We start from the raw sequence: 20,849 nt of genomic DNA, 5'->3' as shown, positions 1-20,849 counted from the left end.
ATATCAAGAAAAATCTTGATTTCTTTTTTCTAGACCCATGAAAAGAATCAATGTAGACTCTTTTATAAATTGTTTAAAATCTTGGCTTTTGTGGGGCAGATGATAGTCAAAATCTCCCATTGTAAACATTGCTTCCTAGGAGTTAATAACTAGTTTACCACCACTGACTTGTGGATACAACAACTCCCTCCCCATTCATCTCTCTCCTACATCCATTGTACAAAGGGTGTTGGGAAGGCACTGGATAGATAGAAATTGGACAGCAGGCTAACAGCACATTGTTGCCCTTTCTTTGGACTGTTGGGTGTGGTTGACCAAATGTGATTGAACATGAACTGTATGGCTTTTTGCACTGGCATAATCGCTTTTGGTGCCCGAATTGCTCTTGGTGTACCTGGAGATGAAGTGGTAAGTTTTAATTGTGAAATTTCTTCCATAGGAAAGTCATTTGAGAATCTAAAATGGAGGCATTTGAGGCTATTATTTAAAATTAGGATAGGGGCACCTGGGTGGCCCAGTCAGTTGAACGTCTGACTTTTGAATTCAGCTCAGGTCATGATCCGAGGGTTGTGGGATCAAGCCCCATGTCGGGCTGTGCGCTGAACATGGAGCCTGCTTGGGATTCTCTCTCTCTCTCTCTCTCTCTCTCTGTCCCTCCCCCTTTCTCTTTCTCTCTCAAATTAAAAAAAAAAGAAATAAAATTATGATAAAAGAAGTACAGGACTGTTCTGCAGCTTTTGTTCACTGTAGAGCCAGTGTGATTTCTGCTCAGTTGGATCTTTCAAGGAAATACATCCTTGTTGAAAGAACTAAAGAACATTTTTCAAAGCCTCTCAGGAGTTTCTGACATAAAACAACAACAACAACAACAAAAAGACAAAACAACAGCAACAACAACAAAACAACGAAGTACCTTTGTGGATAACATAAAAACTAAGCTGAGATTGTGTTACTTCAGTGCCTAATTATCCCAAAGTCCAGGGAGTTCCTTTTAAAATCTAAAATAATTTAGAATGCTTCAAAATTAGGTAACAGTATATTCATTCCAAAGCGTGTATTTCCAAGGGTAACCTATCAGTGAAAATAGTGCCTGAAATTGTGCAGCGCCTGCATTCTGCAGAAAGATTCAACGGGAATACTTCTGGAGTTTGTTTATGTTTACTTAAAGTATGTGGCTATTAACACGGCCCTTTAATAGTTTCTGTTCCCTTTAGACAACTAAATGAGGCGGTGTGTGCCATGGCAGGCCAAAGTGGTAATTCAAAGAGGACTCTGAGATGTTGAGACTGGAAAATCAATTTAGAAGCCAAGGGAAACACAGTTCCAACATGTAACTTCTGAGCACAGATGGACCTTAATATTTTAAGACTTAGCAGGGGTTCCCACAGGCAGCCTTTCTACATATGCTGTGAAATGGAGAAGTGGCAAAATTAATGGGCGATTTAAACAAGCTTTCTGATTTTGCTGCACTTTGTTCAGTGATTTTCAGTGGACTCAAAGCTTAGGACCTGGATTCAGTAATTATCCAAGTAAACTTCTTTGTAAAAATGAACTCAGTTTTTAAAATTCCTATTCGTTATTATTTTAATGATTTTATTTAACCTCAATTTTGACAGAATGGATAGATTTACTATTTTCTATTAATTTTTAACTTCCACTTACTCCATCTACATCATAACACAAGACAAGTTCCAATCAAATTTGTTGTTTTTTTATTTTATTTTTTAAAGTTTATTTATTTTTTATTATTTTTTTTTTTTGAGAGAGAGAGGAGACAGAGTGCGAGTAGGGGAGGGGCAGAGAGAAAGGGAGACACAGAATCCGAAGGAGGTTCCAGGCTTTGAGCTGTCAGCACAGAGCCCGACGAGGGGCTTAATCCATGAACCGTGAGATCATGACCTGAACTGAAATCAGACACTTAACCAACTGAGCCACCCAGGCACCCCAAATTTGTTTTGTTTTTAAGTCACTAGTTCTAGTATTACGTTGGTGTTAAGTTTATAAAAACGATAAGCAGAAAAAAAATTACACTTCACGTGAGGATCATATTGTCATCCTCTGGCACCAAGTCTGTCTCGAGTGCTCACCTCTATACCAATCATCTGACCTTCATCCCTTGGCTTAAAGAAAGCCACCAGCTAGAGGCACTCCTGAGAGTTGTAAGGGCTAAATTCATGTGAACAAAAAAAAAAGAAGATATGTCTATTAGCTGGAATAAATTTGAGCTGCCACTTCCACAGTGCATTGAGACAAATATGCTGGCCTAAATAAGAACTCAAGATGTTTCCTGGTTCTCCTTGTTTGTATTTTCCTTAAGGGGATATAAAGAGAGCTATGCTTCAGTCTTCATGTCACTTCATTTGTTATTTTCCCTAATAGCTATGGAAAGAATGTAGTTCAAAGAAAACGATGGCCCTCGAGACTCAGTAATAACAGACCTGCCATTGACAAGTTGAATACAGAGATAAAAGAGAGAATCAGAAACTTACTTGCTCATTGGATCGGGAGAGACAGCTCCTTATGACTTCCGTTTCCAGAAGTGTACGCTTATTAATCTCCACATGTTCATAGTATTTAGAAAGTCGGGTCTGCCCTTGTTTATTCACCATGAGGAAAAATTTTATCATTTTTCCTGGCCAGTATTTTTCCGGATAGTTCAAAAGTTATGTCAAGGGGTATCTGAAACTAGAATCTGAGGGATGAAAGAACAACGAAAAGGTGAGATCAGTCCTCAAAGAATAGTATTAAATGTGTTCTACATATGAAGCAGAAGTAAATAAAATGTGATCTGATAATACTGATCTTTACTTCTATTAATTAAATGAGGTTTTAATAAGTAACTAAACATACATTTTCATTAGCTATCTTCCAAAACATAATTTTGAGTCTCCACAGTCCTTCTACTCCTATTTGTTCATTTGATTCATCATTTTTTTTTTTTTTTTGGCGCCAACTATGTGTCAAGCACTAAGAGATTACAAAAAGGAAGAAGCAGTGATTTTTTTTTTTTGCAATGTTTAGAACATTTTTAAAATTTTTTAAAAATGTTTATTTACTTTCGAGAGAGAGAGACAGGGCACAAGCAGAAGAGGGGCAGAGAGAGAGGGAATAGAACATTTTATTAAAGTACAAAACTGCTGGCATTAAGTGAAATAGAAAAACACAGTAAATATTTACAGAAACATTGATCACACCACTCAAGTCATACACACGTAAAAATGCAGAAAGGTCCTAAAAAGTTCAGAAGTTGAAAATTATGGAGATTTCCCAAAATGGATAGAACTGCTCACTGCCGAGTATGGCACTGATATAAGACCTGAGTGAATGCCGTCCCCTACTTTCTGTAATCCAGTACTGCCTGGAAATGTGTTCCTTGGGAGATTCAGACTTGGAGCCATCCTGAGAGGACAAGTTAAGAGTTGACATAGGTCTAACTTGTGGTCTGATTTTCTTCATCCTACCGACGGTGTTGAGGTTATAAGGACACAGCCAGGCTATTTTTCTTCAGCTTCTGCTAATATTCAAAATGATATGAAGAATATAAGCAATTTCTCATTGCTTGAGCAAAAATTCAGCACATGAAAGGCAGAGTGGAGGGTATTTGTACTAGAACTATAAAGTTCTGTCTGATGGAAAATTAAGAAGTAGTGATTTCTGATTTTCTGATCTTTACCCCTAGCAAAGGTCCCAGGTAGGTAAACAAGTAATAGCAGTACAAGGAGATGAGTTGTGATGGGGACAGGTATACTTCTATGGTACACAGAAGGGAGGGATAGGGAACATCATGGGAGAGTTGGAAATGGCTTCCCAGGGAAGGGGCATTTAAGCAAGATCTTGAAGAATGAGGGACTGTGAGGCAGAGAAAACAGGGGTAGCTTTGTAAAGTTCACTGCAGATGTAGTTCAGGGGGCAAGCATAATAGTTGCAGGAAATTGAGCTGCTCACATAAAATAAAGTTGGCTTTAGAAGTCACACTAAGGAATGTGAACTTTATTTTATGGACAGTGGAGACAAGATCTAGAGTGAACTTTTCTTTCCTCAGTGTTGGAAGCCATAGTAGTAATCTCCACTCTTTGCCAAAGTCCCCCCATAAGGCCCTCTAACAAGTCCTATGTAAGGTCCTACATCAAGCAATTTACATATTTTCTTTAGTCTCACAAGTATCTGAGTCAGGTACTTGTGTTATCCCCATTCTAAGGCCAAGGAAATTGAAGTTTAGGGATGTTAAACACCCATAGTCTCTATATTACTTTGGGTCAGAAATGAGGTGCAGCTCAGAGGTCAAGCTCATGCACAGATCCCTGACACCTGCTAATTTGTCCTTATCACTCAAGGGTTCATGCTTGCAGTTTTATTTCTAACTCAGGTGTATTGAATCTCGTGCTTGTTCTTCCTATACTTATTCTGTATTTTGAAATGATCAGTGCAAAAGAGCACAATATTGACAATGACTATTGCTCCTTTCTCTTCTTTTTTCCCTCCCTCCCTCTCTCTCCTTCTTTCTTGTTTTAATGTTTATTTATTTTCAAGAGAGAGACCAGAGCGCAAGCAGGGGAGGAGCAGAGAAAGAGGGAGACAGAGAATCCAAGGCAGGCTCCAGGCTCTAAGCTGTCAGCACAGAGCCTGACGCTGGGTTTGAACCCACAAACTGTGAGATCATGACCTGAGCCAAAGTCGGACGCTCAGCCAACTGGCCAGTGCTTCTTTCATTATGAGTATCAGAACTACCTCACTGACTCACCTGCCAGTATCATATTCACATTTTGGAATATCCTTGAAAATTCAGTGCAAAAGACCAAGGTTAATAATAGTTCTTAAATGAACTTGTAAAATTTGGAATAATTCTACAGAGAAAGTTGCAACAGATTATGGGATAATTCTTAGACTAAGTTTTGTGTTATTTTTTGCCCTCCCAGTTCATCTCATTTCCTGAACCCTATCAGACAGGTGGTTATCTCACAACAATTCCAAACATTAAGAGCTAGAAAGAGCCAGGCCCAGTCTGGCAAAGCCTGGGCTACTGTGTTCATTCAGGGTGCAGAACAGGATGTTATCTAGACCCAGCTGGGGACATGGCAGCTGTGCCAGTGGGGGGGAAGGGCTGTGGTCATTCACTCCCTTTTCCAGGAAGATAGGCTGACTACTGTAGGTGGGATTGCAACATACTCTGTTTAGTCATTTGGTATTAAGGGCTGCTTTTCTTCTCACAAATTACTGCCAGTAAATTATGGCCAGCAACTAGTAAATTAAGTTATCACCCATTCTTTTAGTCCCTTTTAGCAAAGTTAGCAAAGTTTAAAACAATCTTCAGGGCATCTGGGTGGCTCTGCCGGTTAAGCATCCAACTTCGGCTCAGGTCATGATCTCACAGTTTGTGGGTTCAAACCCTGCATCGGGCTCTGTGCTGACAGCTCAGGGCCTGGAGCCTGCTTTGGATTCTGTGTCTCCCTCTCTCTCTGCCCCTTCCTGGCTCACGCTCTGTCTCTCTATCTCAAAAATAAAGAAACATTAAAAAAATTTAAAACAATCTTCACAAAAGTTAGAAATTACAGTCCTAGACTCTGGATTCCAGCTGCCAGGTACAAGAAAATAAAATATTGTCACAAAGGTACTCATGGCCAAACCTTTGCCTCTAAATGTCTTGGTTGCATTAAGTGGTAAAATGAGATGTAAAATGATCACATTGAGATGATACACCAACAGATCAAATTGGTTTCTACCTTAACAAGCACAGCATTCCTTCCCACTGACTTCAAGAGCAAGGATGGCAAACAAGGGCGTGTTGAATTGACAGTCATTAGGATGCAAGTCTTGAAAATAGTAGCTGAAGGCATCTAAAGACTCGAATACATCATCTTTTTTTTTTCCTGCATGCTCATAAACAATTACACAATTTATAACTGTAGGATTACACAGTGGTAATAGTGGCCAAGCAAAACCGTAAACTCTATTATAAAATACACAATGCCGAAATATACAATGTGGAGACTCAGAGACAAGTACATGTTTGAGAACAGAAGATGAATGCTTTAAGCAACTATCCTGGTTACTCATCATCAGGGAGGAGGGAAGTCAAATAATTATGAAACTCAGGTAGGGCAGTAAGGAAAGAATATGCTTAGACAAGTGCTGGGAGTGGCCAGGGAGCAGGTATGAACTTCCTGTGTTTATAAAACTCTGCATTCGGCAACACACAAAGCTGGGGAAGATGTTTGATTGCCAGAAGTTAGGGGATTCCACGCCCAAGAGCCTGTGTGAATCAAGGACGAATGAAGAAGGGAAATTTCATTGGGGAAAGCATTATGCAAAGGGTGCTAGGATGCCTAAAGGCCAAGATGAGGGAGGCTGGTAGAGTCGTAGTAGAATATGAGCAGATCAATGTCCCAAGACCCCATATGATGGAAACTTAATACCTACAGAAAAGACAGACTGGAAAGATTGAAATACATACTAAATTGGGCATCACTGTCATATTTCTGATGGTGTAGTCTGGGAGTTAGAACTGGAAGAGTCTTTACAAACTGTCCTATCCAAAGATGACAAATAGATTTCAACTTGGGTGCCAACTGTGACTAACTGTATTAGCTGCTTTGAGCACCATGTTGGGAAGGATTCTGGAACTGTTCAGGTTCAAAGATGCCTTGAATGATTAGTAATGTCAGTTGTGGGTTAGGAAGCAGGGTGTGGCAACATATGCACCTCATTGCATTGTCTTCCCCAATGTGCACTCCCTTCATTTTGCAGATGGGAAAACTGATAATCTGAGATGTAGAGTGAAGTCCTGAATTCGGGTCTCCTGACTTAGAATATAATGCTCTCTTTATCCAATTGCCTCTATGCCTTGCTCAGTGTATTAGTGTCATTAGTGTTCATTTAAACTAAATAAGCATCGACTTTAGGTAGCTCTGGGAACAATCAAGTCAATTTCTCTAATGCTGCTGCACAATTTGGGAAATACCAAACTATGACAATGCATGAAAATGGTAGAGTATGAAGTTTCTAGAAATGAAAGTGGTATTTGATGATGGCTAATATCCTTTCTAGCTCCAGATTATTCTAGTACACACACACACACACACACACACACACACACACACACACGTAATATTAGACAAAAACAATCTTGCCCCCATAAAAGTGATTGAAATAAAATCCTCCAAGTTAAGAAGCAAATTTCCACCAGGAAAACATAAAGTCCTCATACAGCATAATAGTAAAAATGTATGCATTGGGGCTTCACAGTTAGTTTTGTGATCCTGGGCAAGTTACTAATCTTTTAGTACTCAGTCCATGGTACAATTGGAATAACAATAGTACTTTCGGGGTTGTGAGGATTAGAGGAGTTAGTGTGTGCATATATATATATATATATATATATATATATATATATATATATGTATGTATATATATTTTAAACATTAACATTTTATTTTATTTTTACATTTTTTTTTGTTTTTTTTTTATTTTGAGAGAGAGAGGGAGGGGGAGAGTGAATGGAGGAGGGGCAGAGGAAGAGAGAGAATCCCAAGCAGGCTCCGTGCCCAGCATGGAGCCCACTACCCTGGGATCATGACCTGAACCAAAATCAAGAGTTGGACACTTAACCCACTGAGCCACCCAGGCGCCCCAGTATATGTGATGTTCTTAAAACAGTGTTTGCCAGTTAGGTGCTATATAGGTGTTAGCAAATGTTATTATGATAATATATCACCTTTTTTCTTCAGTGAAGCCTTTCCTGCTTATCCCAATCCCCTCTTTCTTTTTTTTTTTCAAGTATATTCATTTATTTTGAGAGAGTGTGTGTGCATGCACTAGCGAGCACAGGGGAGGGAGGGGGAGAGAGGGAGAGAGGGAGAGAGAGAGACAGAGGGAGAGAGAAAGAGACAGAGAGAGAGAGAGAATCCCAAGCAAGCTCCCCACTCTTGGTGGGGAGCCTGACACAGGGCTCAAACCCACAAACATGTGAGATCACGACTGAGCCAAAATCAAGAGTCAGATGTTTAACCGACTGAGCCACCCAGGTGTCCCCCAGTCCTCTCTTTCTAACCATAAAGAGCTGGCTATTTTCTCCTTGAACTCATTACTGTATCTTATAAAACTTTTCATCCTGTATAATCATTATTTCATTACATGCTGAGCTGCCCTACAAGACCAGTGATTTCACTTTTTCATTGTGACAGTAAGAGATGTATTTTACATTGTGACCCAGCATACAGGTACATATATATCTGATTCAAATATATACGAAGTTTACCAAACAACACCTACCCGTAGTATATGTATTGTACTCTAGTGATTTCTATGACATTTAAAAAAATTTTTTTTTTCAACGTTTATTTATTTTTGGGACAGAGAGAGACAGAGCAGAGGGGCAGAGAGAGAGGGAGACACAGAATCAGAAGCAGGCTCCAGGCTCTGAGCTATCAGCCCAGAGCCCGACGCGGGGCTGGAACCCACGGGCCGCGAGATCGTGACCTGAGCTGAAGTCGGATGCTTAACCGACTGAGCCACCCAGGCGCCCCTCTATGACATTTTATAAAAAATGTAGTTGTGAGGTATTTGGGTTACACAAGATATATGGATTTTTCAAAACTTACCAAATGTACATTAAAGATTCATGAATTTAGTGGTGCCTAAGTTGCTCAGTTGGTTAAGCCCCTGACTTCAGCTCAGGTCATGATCTCACAGTTCATGGGTTCGAGCCCTGCCTGGGGCTCTGTGCTGATATCTCAGAACCTGGAGCCTGCTTTGGATTCTGTGTCTCCCTCTCTCTGCCCCTTCCTCTCTTGTGCTCTGTCTCTCACTCTCTCAAAAATTAAAAAAACATTTTAAAAAATTCATGTATTTTATATAAATTTTACATAAAAATAAACTAGTACTTTAGTTAATGATATTCATGTATTTGGGAGAAGTATATTGATATCTATAGTTTACTTTGAAATGCACCAAAAAACTAAGATAAATTAATGGATGGATAGAGAAATAAAAGATGGTTAGATACATGATAAAGTAATATAGTAAAATGTTAATGGTAGAATCTTGGTGGTGAACAAACACAAATTCACTGTGCAATTCTTTCAACTTTGTAGTATATTTGAAAACTGTTGCAATGAAATGTTGAGGAAAAATGCTAGTTGTGGGACACTGATTTTTTTAAATTCATATATTTAGAGCAGTTTTAGGTTTATAGAAAAAATTGCAGACAGTACAGAGTTCCCATATACCCATACCCCGTTTCCCTTATTATTAACATCTTATGTTACAATTAATGAATAGCAATACAGTACATGATTATTAACTGAAGTCTATACTTTATTCACATTTCCTTATTTTTTTACCAAATGCCCTTTTTCTGCTCCAGGACCCTATCTAGGATACCACATTATATTTAATCTTCATGTCTCCTTAGAGTTCTCTTGGTGCTGACAGTTTTTCAGGTTTTTGATGACCTTGACAGTTTTTTATTTTTTTTTTATTTTTTAATTTTTATTTATTTTTGAGAGAGAGAGAGAGAGAGAATGAGCAGGGGTGGGGCAGAGCGAAGGAGACACAGAATCTGAAGCAGGCTCCAGGCTCTGAACTGTCAGCACAGAGCCCAATGCGGGGCTTGATTTCATGAACCTTGAGATCATGACCTGAGCCGAAGTCGGACTCAACTAACTGAACCACCCGGGCGCCCCAATGACCTTGAGAGTTTTAAAAAATACTGGTCAGGTATTTTATAGAATGTCCTTCTATTGGGTTTGTTTGATGTTTTACTCATGATTAGACTGGTTATGGGTTTTGGGGAGGAAGACCATAGAGGTAAAGTGATATTTTCATCACAACACGTGAAAGGCACATACTATCAACATAATCTATCACTGTTGATATTGATCTTGGTCACCTGGCTGAGATAGTTTTTGTCAGGTTTCTCTACTGTAAGTTTATTCCCCCCTTTGTATACTGTACTTTTTCGAGGGAAGTCATTATATGTAGCCTAAATTTAAGGGGTGGAAAGTTATGTTCCATCTCTTTGAGGGAGAAGTACCTATGTAAATTATTTGGAATTCTACTGCACAGGAGTTCTGTCTATTGTACCTATTTATTTATTTATTTATTTATTTATTTATTTATTAAATCACTTGTTTGTATCAACAGAAACTCATGGATATTTTATTTTATACTTTGGGTTATAATTCAGTATGACCCACTGATTTTTAATTTCAGAAGCCACTAGAGACCTGTGGCCCAAAAGTTTGAAAAACACTATACTAGAACATGAACTTGTGGGTAGGGTCCATATCTTATTTCAGATTTTGCACAGTGCCTAGTATATAGAGAATATCCAATAAATGTTTACTGAATGAATGAAATAATAATCATATAAGTATTCAAAACAAAGCAGACATATAAATTACCCTGGTACCCTAATTCCTGCCCCAAAGCCTGTCAGTTTTCTCAAAGAAAACCAATGTTTTTACCTTTAGTGTATATCTTTCTGAAGTTTCTATACATTTACATGTAAATATGCATGCAAGTATGGCAACTGTATTTTTTAAACCTAAGTGTAAACAAAGTATATCAAGAGGTTAGCCAAGTGTTTATTCTCTTCTGGTAGCTTTAAATGAACCAGGTCCACTCACAAAGCCCTGGCTGGATCCTACAAAAAGGCACTAAAGAGATATGTTTTGGAATTCATCAGGAGCACCTCCTGTTGAATCATTCTAGCTCAGGCTTTCCTGGGTCTTTGTCCTCTCGGATCTGGTGCCTTGGCTCCCATTCTTTCTCTGGCCTTAGTTCTTAATGACCTGGCTTGGAGTTCTGCAATCTTCCAGGACTTGACCTTTGGTATTTGCCCTCTGGCTGTAACCCCTGAAGCCTTTGGCACCCAGCCCTTGCTCTGTCAACTGGGAGTAAAAGGCAGCTTACAGAGAGGCGGTGGAAGATTAAATGGGGTAAATAATGTAATTCTTGTAAAACATTTAACACACTGACTTCTTTCATTTCCTCTCATTGTGTATTACACTGGAAAGACATGCTAAGATTATAAGGAAACAGGTGTCTGTATACATTGTTAGTGGTCCCTTAAATCGTTACAAATTTTCTACAGTGTAACCTGATACAATTTAACCAAAAAAAAAAAAAAAAATCATGAAAATTATTCTACCTTTTAACTGAAGCATTTCAGTCTTGAGAATCTATCCTAAGGTATAATTTAAAATCCATACGCATGAAAAAATAGCAACATTATTTATAATAGTGAAAAATGAAACAAGCTCAGATACTACAGAGAACCAAGTGTTAAATGGACACCAACTTGATGTATTTTAACCACTAAAATAAATACGCAGACTTTGCAGAAAAATGGGAAAATGTAGATAAAATAATGTTAAGTCACAAATCAGAACACCAAATTCTATACCCACATAGCTTACTATTATGTAAAAGCAAGATCTGACTAAAGATTATAGAGACTGGATAGATGGGGTGCCTGGGTGGCTCAGTTGGTTAAGCATCCAACTCTTGATTTCACCTCAGGTCATGATCTCACGGTTTGCGAGTTTGGGTTCTGCACTGACAATGTGGAGCTTGCTTGGTATTCTTCTCTCTCTTTCTGCCCCTCCCCTGCTCATGCTCTCTCTCCCTCAAAAGAGAAAAAAGAAAAAAAAGATTATAGAGACTAGACAGAAATCATATAAAAATAAGAAATGAAACAAAAAAAAGAAAAGAAAAAGATTAAACAGATGAACCCTGGAAACATTCTGCTAACTGAAAGAAGCCAATCACAAGGAAAATATATTGCATGATTCCATTTATATGAAATGTCCAGAATGGGAAAATCTCTAGAGATAGTAAGTAGATGAAGGGTTGCCAGGGATGGGAGTTTGGATGGGAGGTGTGATGGTTGCACAAGTGTGAGTATATAAAAGCCATTGAATTGCACACTTTATTTATTTGAGAGAGAGAAAGAGAGAGGGCATGAGTGTGTGGGAGGGGTAGAGAGAGACAGGGAGAAAGAGAGAATCCCACACAGGCTCTGCACAGTCAGCGGGGAGCCCAACATAGGGCTCGAACTAAGGAACTGGGAGATCATGACCTGAGCCGAAGTCGAGAGTCGGATGCTCAATTGCCTGGGCCACCCAGGTGCCCCTGAATTGTATACTTTAAATGGGTGACTTGTAGGGGCGCCTGGGTGGCTCATTCGGTTAAGCGTCCGACTTCGGCTCAGGTCATGATCTCACGGTCTGTGAGTTCGAGCCCCGCATCGGGCTCTGTGCTGACAGCTCAGAGCCTGGAGCCCATTTCAGATTCTGTGTCTCCCTCTCTCTCTGCCCCTCCCCTGTTCATGCTCTGTCTCTCTCTGTCTCAAAAATAAATAAACATTTAAAAAAAATAATAAAAAAATAAAAAATAAATGGGTGACTTGTATAGTATGTGAATTATATCTCAATAAATCCTGTTAAAAAAGAGATAGACCAGACAATCTGGAAGACAAAGCTGGAACAATCTGGATAACAAATAACAGTATCGGATTATTACCCAAAGTATAAAATAAGTACACTTGAGTACATACTGATAAATACACGATTGAATAAATAAATAAACAGGACAGAAGAATCCCACATAGAGGTTTCCCCCAGCTATCCGAAAGTAGAATGTTCCTGGGAAACCTTTACTAAGCCGAAACGGTGGTAAAGCAAAGAAGCAATTACCATTAATGTATATGGGAAAAATTTTGAGCATTCCCAGACACAAAAAAGTAACCTCTTTTAGGTTTTTCTGATGCCTAAAGGATGTAAAAACTAAATCGAGAGAAAGCACGGATCCTCAGAGACACAGTCCGAAGCTCTGGTGGCTTGATGCTGGCATGCGGAATGTAGCTGCCAAGGAAGGAACTTGGTGGGGCCACTCTTGCTGCTTGAGGTGTGCTGCCTCTGTGACTGCTCACTGCAACACGGATGCTCGACACTATTTTGTCATAAACATGAAATGCTCTTTGGATTTCTTTCAGTTAATGACAACAGGTACTAATGTAGATCTTTCCTAAAAGCAAAATCTTACTAATAGAAGGAGATACCTGTATGTATGTTGATACTCTCTCCTCCAGGAAGTCCTCCAGGGAGCTTAATTTCTCCCACCCATTGGAAGGTGACCTGGACTTAGTGACTCACTTCCAAAGGACAGCATATGGAAGTGGAAAACGAGAACCTCACAGTAAAGAAACCTGGCACACACCACCTCAACCAAGTGATGAAGGCTAACATCATCAGTGGCGTCATGTCCCCCTGATATGAGGTGATGAGAAAAGTATTTCATCTCTGTGGTGTTCTTCCCCAAACCCATAACCCCATTCTAATCATGTGAAAATACATTAGACAAAACCAAATTAAAGGACATTCTAAAAAATATCTGACCTGTATTTCCCAAAACTGTCAAGATCAGGAAAAACAAGGGAAATGTGAGAAACCGTTACAGATCACAGCAGATTAAGGAGATAATGGTGACCACACGCAGTGTGGTATCTTGGAAGAGAACAAGGACATTAATAAAAAATTGGTGAGGGGCACCTGACTGACTCATTCAGAAAAGGATGCAACTCTTCATCTTGGGGTTGTAAATTTGAGCCCCACGTTGGGCGTAGAGATTACAAATAAATAAATAAACAAACAAACAAACTTAGAAAGTTAATAATAATGCTACCCATGTTGGTTTTTTAGATGTGATAAATATACCAAAGATGAAATGACAACATTAGAGGAAATGGGTCTGGTATTTAGAAATTCTCTATCTTTGCAACTCTTTCATAAATCTAAAATGATTCCAAATAAAAAGCTTACTCTTTAAAAAGGAGACGGGTGGGGTGCCTGGGTGGCTTACTCAGGTAAGCATCTGACTTGAGCTCAGTTCATGATCTCATGGTTTGTGGGCCTGAGCCCCACATCAGGCTCTATGCTGACAGCTGGGGAGCCTGGCGCCTGCTTTAGATTCTGTGTCTCCCTCTCTCTCTGCCCCTTCCCCACTTGCACTCTCTCTCTCTCTCTCCTCTCAAAAATAAATAAACATTAAAAAAAAATAAGAGGGGTGTCTGAGTGGCTCAGTCAGTTAAGCTGTCAAGTCTTGATTTCAACTCAGTTAATGATCCCAGGGTTGTGGGATTGAGCCCTCCATTGGCTCTGCACTAAGCATGGAGCCTGCTTGAGATTCTCTCTCTCTCTCTCTCTCTCTCTCTCTCTCTCTCTCTCTCTTTCTTTCCCTTTGCCCCTCGTTTCCATGTGCTCTCTCTCTAAAATAAAATTTCAAAAAAATATGGGGGGGGGGGCGCCTGGATGCCTCAGTCAGTTGAGCATCCAACTTCAACTCAGGTCATGATCTCACGGTTGGTGAGTTCGGGCCCCGTGTCAGGCTCTATGCTGACAGCTCGGAGCCTGGAGCCTGCTTCAGATTCTGTCTCCCCCCACCTCTGCCCCTCCTCCACTCGTGCTCTGTCTCTCTCTCTCTCTCTCTCAAAAATAAAATAAACATTAAGATTTTTTTTAAATAAAAAAATTTCTTTTTTAAGGAGAGAGGGGTGCCTGGTTGGGTCAGTCAGAAGAGAATGCGACTCTTGATCTTGGGGTCATGTATTAGAGTGAAGAGGGTTTGTTTGTTGGTGTGTCTGTGTGTATAAGTCTATGTCATATTGGCTATATTAGTTACATTTGCTTATTGCTTAAATATCTAAATTTTTATCAGTATATTAAGGATATTTAGGTATGAGGTTTATTTTTATTAACATTCTCAATAATTACATTTCAGGCTTTCCTATTTTCTTTTACCTAAGAGGCATACTAATTTTAATAGATGATGTGAGTGTGTGTGTGTGTGTGTGTGTGTGTGTGTGTGTGTGTGTGTCAAGGTATATGTTCTATATAATGGCTTAGTCTGCTCTTTGGTCAAACTCTGTTCTGACCTGGATAACCTCTGACTCCCAGTAATTCTTCTGCCACACATCACCATTTGGGAGCTTTCCTTCTTTTCCCCTAGTTCAGGGTTCAGAAAAGCTTTTCCTGCAAAGGGCCAGGTAGTATTTTAGGCTCTGAGGGCCATATGGTCTCTCTCTCAACTAGTTACTCTGCTACTGCAGAATGAAAGCAGCCCACATGATATAAATAATATGTAAAGCCATGGGTGTAGCGTGTTCCAAGAAAACTTTATTTATAAAAGTCAGCAACTGGATGTGGTCTGCCGGCTATAGTCTGCTCTGCTATAGACCAATGCTTATCAAATTTAATGAGCACACAAATCCCTTGGGGGAGCTTGTTAAAATATAGAATCTGATTTAGTAGGTCTGGAGCAGGAACCATACATGGAGTGGCAAAGCATAGAAGACTCATTAAAGTGCACACCTACAAGGTCATGAAGTTCACCTTTCTCAACATCAAGTCAGACTAAATAACAAGAACTGAGTGCTTACCAGGTACAAGACAGCAAGGAACAGAGTAAACAGAAACACAGGTGTGATGATAATTTCTTTAATTCGGTCATAGCTCTTAAACCATAGAATGCTGGATTGAGGGGGCAAGCTTTTATTTTTTTTTTAATTAAGTTTATTTCGAGAGAGGGACAGTGTGAGCAGGGGAGGGTCAGAGAGAGAGAGAGAGAGAGAGAAAATCCCAAAAAGGCTCCGTGTTGCCAGCACAGAGCAAGATGTGGGGCTTGAACTCACGAAACCACGAGATCATGACCTGAGCTGAAACTACGAGTCAGACACTTAACTGACTGAGCCACCCATGCACTCTGAGGGGGCAAGCTGTCTTGACATGTCACCCCAAATGTCCTCAGTTTCATCAGGTGCTTTGGCTAGCTGGTCTCATCCCTCATGGCTTCAGCTGGTCTCTCTCAAAGCTGTACATATTTTGGAATATAATGACATTTCCAGGAAGCAGACAACCATTCTTTTGTCAAGAATTCACTAGTAGCTGACTAGGGCACCTGGGTGGTATTCAACTCTTGATTTTGGCTCAGGTCATGATATTACAGTTCATGAGATGGAGCTCTGTGTTTGGCTCTGTGCTGATAGTGCAGAGCCTGCTTGGGATTCTCTCTCTCTCTCTCTCTCTCTCTCTCTCTCTCTCTCTCCCCTTCTCCTCCTCCCCCACTTCCTCTCTCTCTCAAAATAAATAAACATTAAAAAAAAAAGAATTTACTAGTAGTTGACTAGAATATTTCATTTAACCTCAAGAAATTACAACAATGCATTTAGTCCTTCACATTTCACCATGACACAAAACCAACTCAAAATAGGTCAGACCTAAATATAAGTAAAACTATAAAACTTTTAAGTTGTTTAAATTTTTTTTTATGTTTATTTATTTCTGAAAGAGAGAGAGACAGGGCGTGAGCAGGGGACGGGCAGGGAGAAAGGGAGACACAGAATCCGAAGCAGGCTCCAGGCTCTGAACTATCAGCACAGAGTCTGATGTGGGGCTTGAACACACAGACTGCGAGATCATGACCTGAGCTGAAGTCAGATGCTCAACCAACTGAGCCACCCAGGCGCCCCATAACTATAAACTTTTAGAAGAAACAGATTTGAGACCAAAAGAACAATCTGTAAATAGAAAAAAATTGATAAACTTTTTTTAAGTTTATTTGTTTTGAGACAGAGGGAGAGAGGGAGAGAGAATCAATGTGGGGCTCAATCTTACGAAGGAAGAGATCATGATCTGAGCCAAAATCAGATCATGAATCAGTCGGTTAAGTGTCCAACTTAACCGACTGAGCCACCCAGCCCGTAATAAGCTGGATTTTATTATACTAGAAAATTTGTACTTCAAAAGACACCATTAAGAAAATGCAAAGTCACAGACTGGGCGAAATTATTTGCAAATCATATATCTAATAAAGGACTTGTATTTACATGAAAGACTCCTTACTAGCAAGACAAGCAACACAACTGAAAAAATGGACAATTTGAAAGTACATGTGAACAAAGAGGACATGCGAATTGCTAATAAGTACATGAAAGAATGTTCAACATCATTAACCCTTAGGAAAATTCAAATTAAAACCACAACAAGATACCATTTCACACCTAACTTGAGTGGCTATAATAAAAAAGAGAGAAAATAACGAGGGCTGGCCAGGATGTAGAGGCACTGGAACCCCAAAGCAGTGCTGATGGGAAAGTAAATGTTACTGCCACTTTGGAAAACAATTTGGCAGTTTTAAAAAACTCCAACACAAATCTACCATATCATCTAGCCATTCTACTTTTAAGTATAAGCCAAAGAGAAATGAAACTACACCCGCAGAAAACTTGCACGTGAATGTTCACAGAAGCATTATTCGTAATAGCCAAAAAGTGGAAATAACCCAAATGTCCACCAGCTAATGAATGGATAAACAAAATATGGTATATCTACATACAATGGAAAATGACCCAGCATTAAAGGCAACAGAATACTTCTTTGACATGCTACTAAATGGATGGACCTTGAAAACATTAAGTGAAAGAAGCCAGAGACAAAATACTATCTACTATATGATTCCATTAATCTGAAATGTCCAGCAAAGGCAAATTTATACAGATAGAAAGCACAGTAGTAGTCAATTAGGGCAAGAAGAGGTTTAGGGGAAAATGGGGATGGGGTTTCTTTTACGGATGATGAAAATCTTCTAATATTGTATTTATTTGTGTGAAAATATTTGCACAACTTTGTAAACTTACTAAAAATCATTGTACATGTACATTACATAAAGTTCAGAGCTACTGTGCAGCAATAACCAGAGAAGGAAGTAATTATACTAAAAATGCATTTTGCTTAAATCTGGATGGTAGGATTAGGGGCAATTTTTATTCTCTATCTTTACTTTGCCTTATTTCCCAAGTTTTAAGAGATCTGTTGCTTTCTGTCACACACAAAAAGTTTGTTTAGGAACGCTGAGCTGCGTTATATAATTTTTGAAATTATCCAACTGGAAAATAAATGTTAGCTCAAACTAATTAGGCTATTGTTTCATTTATTGTGACATTTCTAAATGTGTTATTTCTTTAAAACATGTACTGTTTTTCAAAGTGGACATGTTGACAGCATCTAATCAGTATGGACTAAACATCGGCCAACATGGAAATACAAACTACTAGATTCTACTTGCCACATCATATCGATTCCCACAGGCCTCAAAGTTATCTAGCTGTTTTGGAATGTCTCCATCCTTAAATGAGAGGAAATACTGGTCAGTAGCAGATTTTCACCTAATTTGGATCACCTCCCTCAGAGTCTGTAATATGTTGTATATTCTTTCTTTATACACTAAAACAGTTAGTTTCTTTGCTTCATATTTAACTGGAATTCTTCAATGATTCAGTTTTCCCATCTGTCATCTAAGAATAATAACAGCTGCCTCACAGAGTTACTGTGAGGATGAAATGACATGAAGGAAATGTACAGCACTTAGAGCCTCCCTTTTTGAAAACTTCCTCATCCTCCTCCCTAGTGTAGGTTAGATATTCTTCCCAATAGATTCTTGCTGCTGCAGTTCTAAGACTACTGAAATTTGACTTCAGGAAACCTGTCAACCACTCTTCCTTTCTCTCCATCCATTCCTCTCCTCCAATCTCTCTCTTTTTTATGATCCAGAATACATTTACCGTAGCTTCACTGGAGACTCTTCCTTTGTGTTAAATCCCTTGGTCACTCAAGAAATACCTCAACCACATTTGAGTAATTTGGCATTTAACACATTTACACGTGTGCTGCTTTTAAAACTTTGTTTTAGGGGCGCCTGGGTGGTTCAGTTGGTTAAGTGTCCGACTCCTGATTTTGGCTCAGGTCAAGATCTCACAGTTCTTGGGAATAGACGCCTGCATGGACTATTCATTCTGTCTGTCTGTCTGTCTGTCTCTCTCTCTCTCTCTCTCTCTACCTCTCTCTCCACCGATGCCCCACCCCCTCCCCTGTACCCCAATTGTGCTCTTTCTCTCTCTTAAAATAAATAAATAGACACTAAAAAAAAAATAAAACTTGGTTTTAAAATAGTTAAAACACTTTAAAATGTTAAATTTTGGGGCACCTGTCTGGCTCAGTCAGTATAATATGCAACTCTTGACCTTGAGGTTGTAAAGTTCGAGCCCTCACGTTGGATATACAGATTACTTAAAAATAAAGTCTTAGGGGCGCCTGGTGGCTCAGTCGATTAAGCGTCTGACTGTTGATTTCGACTCAGGTCGTGATCTCACAGTTTGTGAGATGGAGCCCCACATCAGCTGTCATGCTGAAAGCACGGAGCCTGCCTTGGATTTTGTCTGTCTCTCTCTGCCCCTACCCCATTCGCTCTTGCTCTCTCTCTTTCACAATACATAAATATATATTTTTAATGTTTGTTTATATTTGAGAAAGAGACAGAGCACAAGTAGGGAAGGGGCAGAGAGAGAGGGAGACAGCATCTGAAGCAGGCTCCAGGCTCTGAGCTGTCAGCACAGAGCCCGATGTGGGGCTTGAACTCATGAGCTGGGAGATCATGATCTGAGCCGAAGTTGGATGCTTAACTGACTGAGCCACCCAGACGCCCCAATAAATAAATATCTTTAAGATATAAATAAATAAAATTGTAAAAAATAAATAAATAAAATGTTAAATTTTAGTCAAATTCAGGATTTGTGGAAATCCCAAAGCTCCTATTTCTGTAGAAAAGTACTTTGGGAATAAACCTCAATACTCTGGTCTGTCATTTTTCTAGGAATATATCTGAAAAATTTCTAAAGCTTCATTAGACCCTAAAATCTTGTTCTAAAGGCATTTTGGTAAATTGATCAAAAAGTCTCACCAAGTACACTTATCACAGTGAGCCCTAGCGCTAAGTCATATACAGAATTGTAGAATCACTATAGTATACACCTGAAACTAATGTAACATTGTCAATTATACTTCAATAATGAAATTTTTTTTTAGAAATCTCATCAAATTCGGTCCAAGATACAAGTTTAAGTAAGTGTGGTTATTTGTAACTTTAAAACATACATAAATAAATCAATCAGAGATAAGCTAGCAGTTTTACTGAAAAGGGTAGATATTGTATTTTTGGAGATGTTCAAGTATCAGATTTCCTATCCTAAATAAGAGGGTGAACTGTAAGGTCTTTACAGCAACATGATTCAGGCAGGGGGAGAAAAGTCATATTTCAAAAACTGAGGATGAGGATTTATGTACTATAAATAGACCATTACATTGTCTGTTTGAAAGTACTTGTTTTATTTTTACTCATTAGTCATGTGTGTGTGTGTGTGTGTGTGTGTGTGTGTAGTGGGGGATGGAGGGATTGAGAATAGACTCCCCATCAGTCATCTGCCAGAGAGGTATTGACTACCAGGTCTGGTGGTGGTGGGAGGTATTGTACAGTTTAAAGATACAAATTGATAATGGCTGCAGTTCACATGAGCCTGTTGTTGTTGTTGTTGTTATCTTACCTTCCACTCTTCTTTGGATAGAAAAGCCGCTTTGGGGCAAATAATGAGACTCATAATAGTGGCTCAAATAATGGGACTCAACCTTCCCATTACTACATGCAATAGAGATAACAGTATTTATCTTTTGAAATCTAAGTTTTTTCTTCTAAAATTATCTTTCTTCTATTTAGTTTTATGTGGAGGGTAATTTATTTTGAAATTTAAAATAACATTAAAACAGGGAATACATTTTATTTTGACAAAACATGGGCATGGGTTAAAAAGAGTGAAGAAATACCATTGTGTGGGTAATCTTATTCTAAATTGTTTGGGGGGTGCCTATGTGGCTCAGTCGGTTAAATGCCAAGCGCTGACTTGGGCTCAGGGCATGATCCCCTGGTACGTGAATTCCAGCCCCATATCAGGCCCTGTGCCTTCA

At 39.2% G+C, this 20,849-nt stretch overlaps 1 protein-coding gene across 6 annotated transcripts in view; it reads right to left on the bottom strand.

Moving 5' to 3' along the window:
- AP4S1 (adaptor related protein complex 4 subunit sigma 1) overlaps nt 1-20,849 on the bottom strand; it is a 51,125-nt gene that overhangs the window by 17,398 nt on the left and 12,878 nt on the right. For 5 of the 6 annotated variants that reach the window (XM_045450618.1, XM_045450616.1, XM_045450621.1 and 2 more), the window contains exon 2: nt 2,490-2,692. In XM_045450618.1, coding sequence (XP_045306574.1) covers nt 2,490-2,627 — 138 coding nt within the window. In that variant the 5' untranslated portion in view covers nt 2,628-2,692. Of the gene's footprint in view, nt 1-2,489; nt 2,693-18,120; nt 18,181-20,849 lie in introns of all 6 variants that reach the window. The other variant, XM_045450617.1, reaches the window with a different exon arrangement.

This window comes from Leopardus geoffroyi, chromosome B3 (assembly GCF_018350155.1).
Source record: "Leopardus geoffroyi isolate Oge1 chromosome B3, O.geoffroyi_Oge1_pat1.0, whole genome shotgun sequence".
Lineage (NCBI taxonomy): Eukaryota > Metazoa > Chordata > Mammalia > Carnivora > Felidae > Leopardus > Leopardus geoffroyi.
The sequence above is the reverse complement of the archived record's forward strand: the minus strand, read 5'-3'. Positions and strand labels throughout refer to the sequence as shown.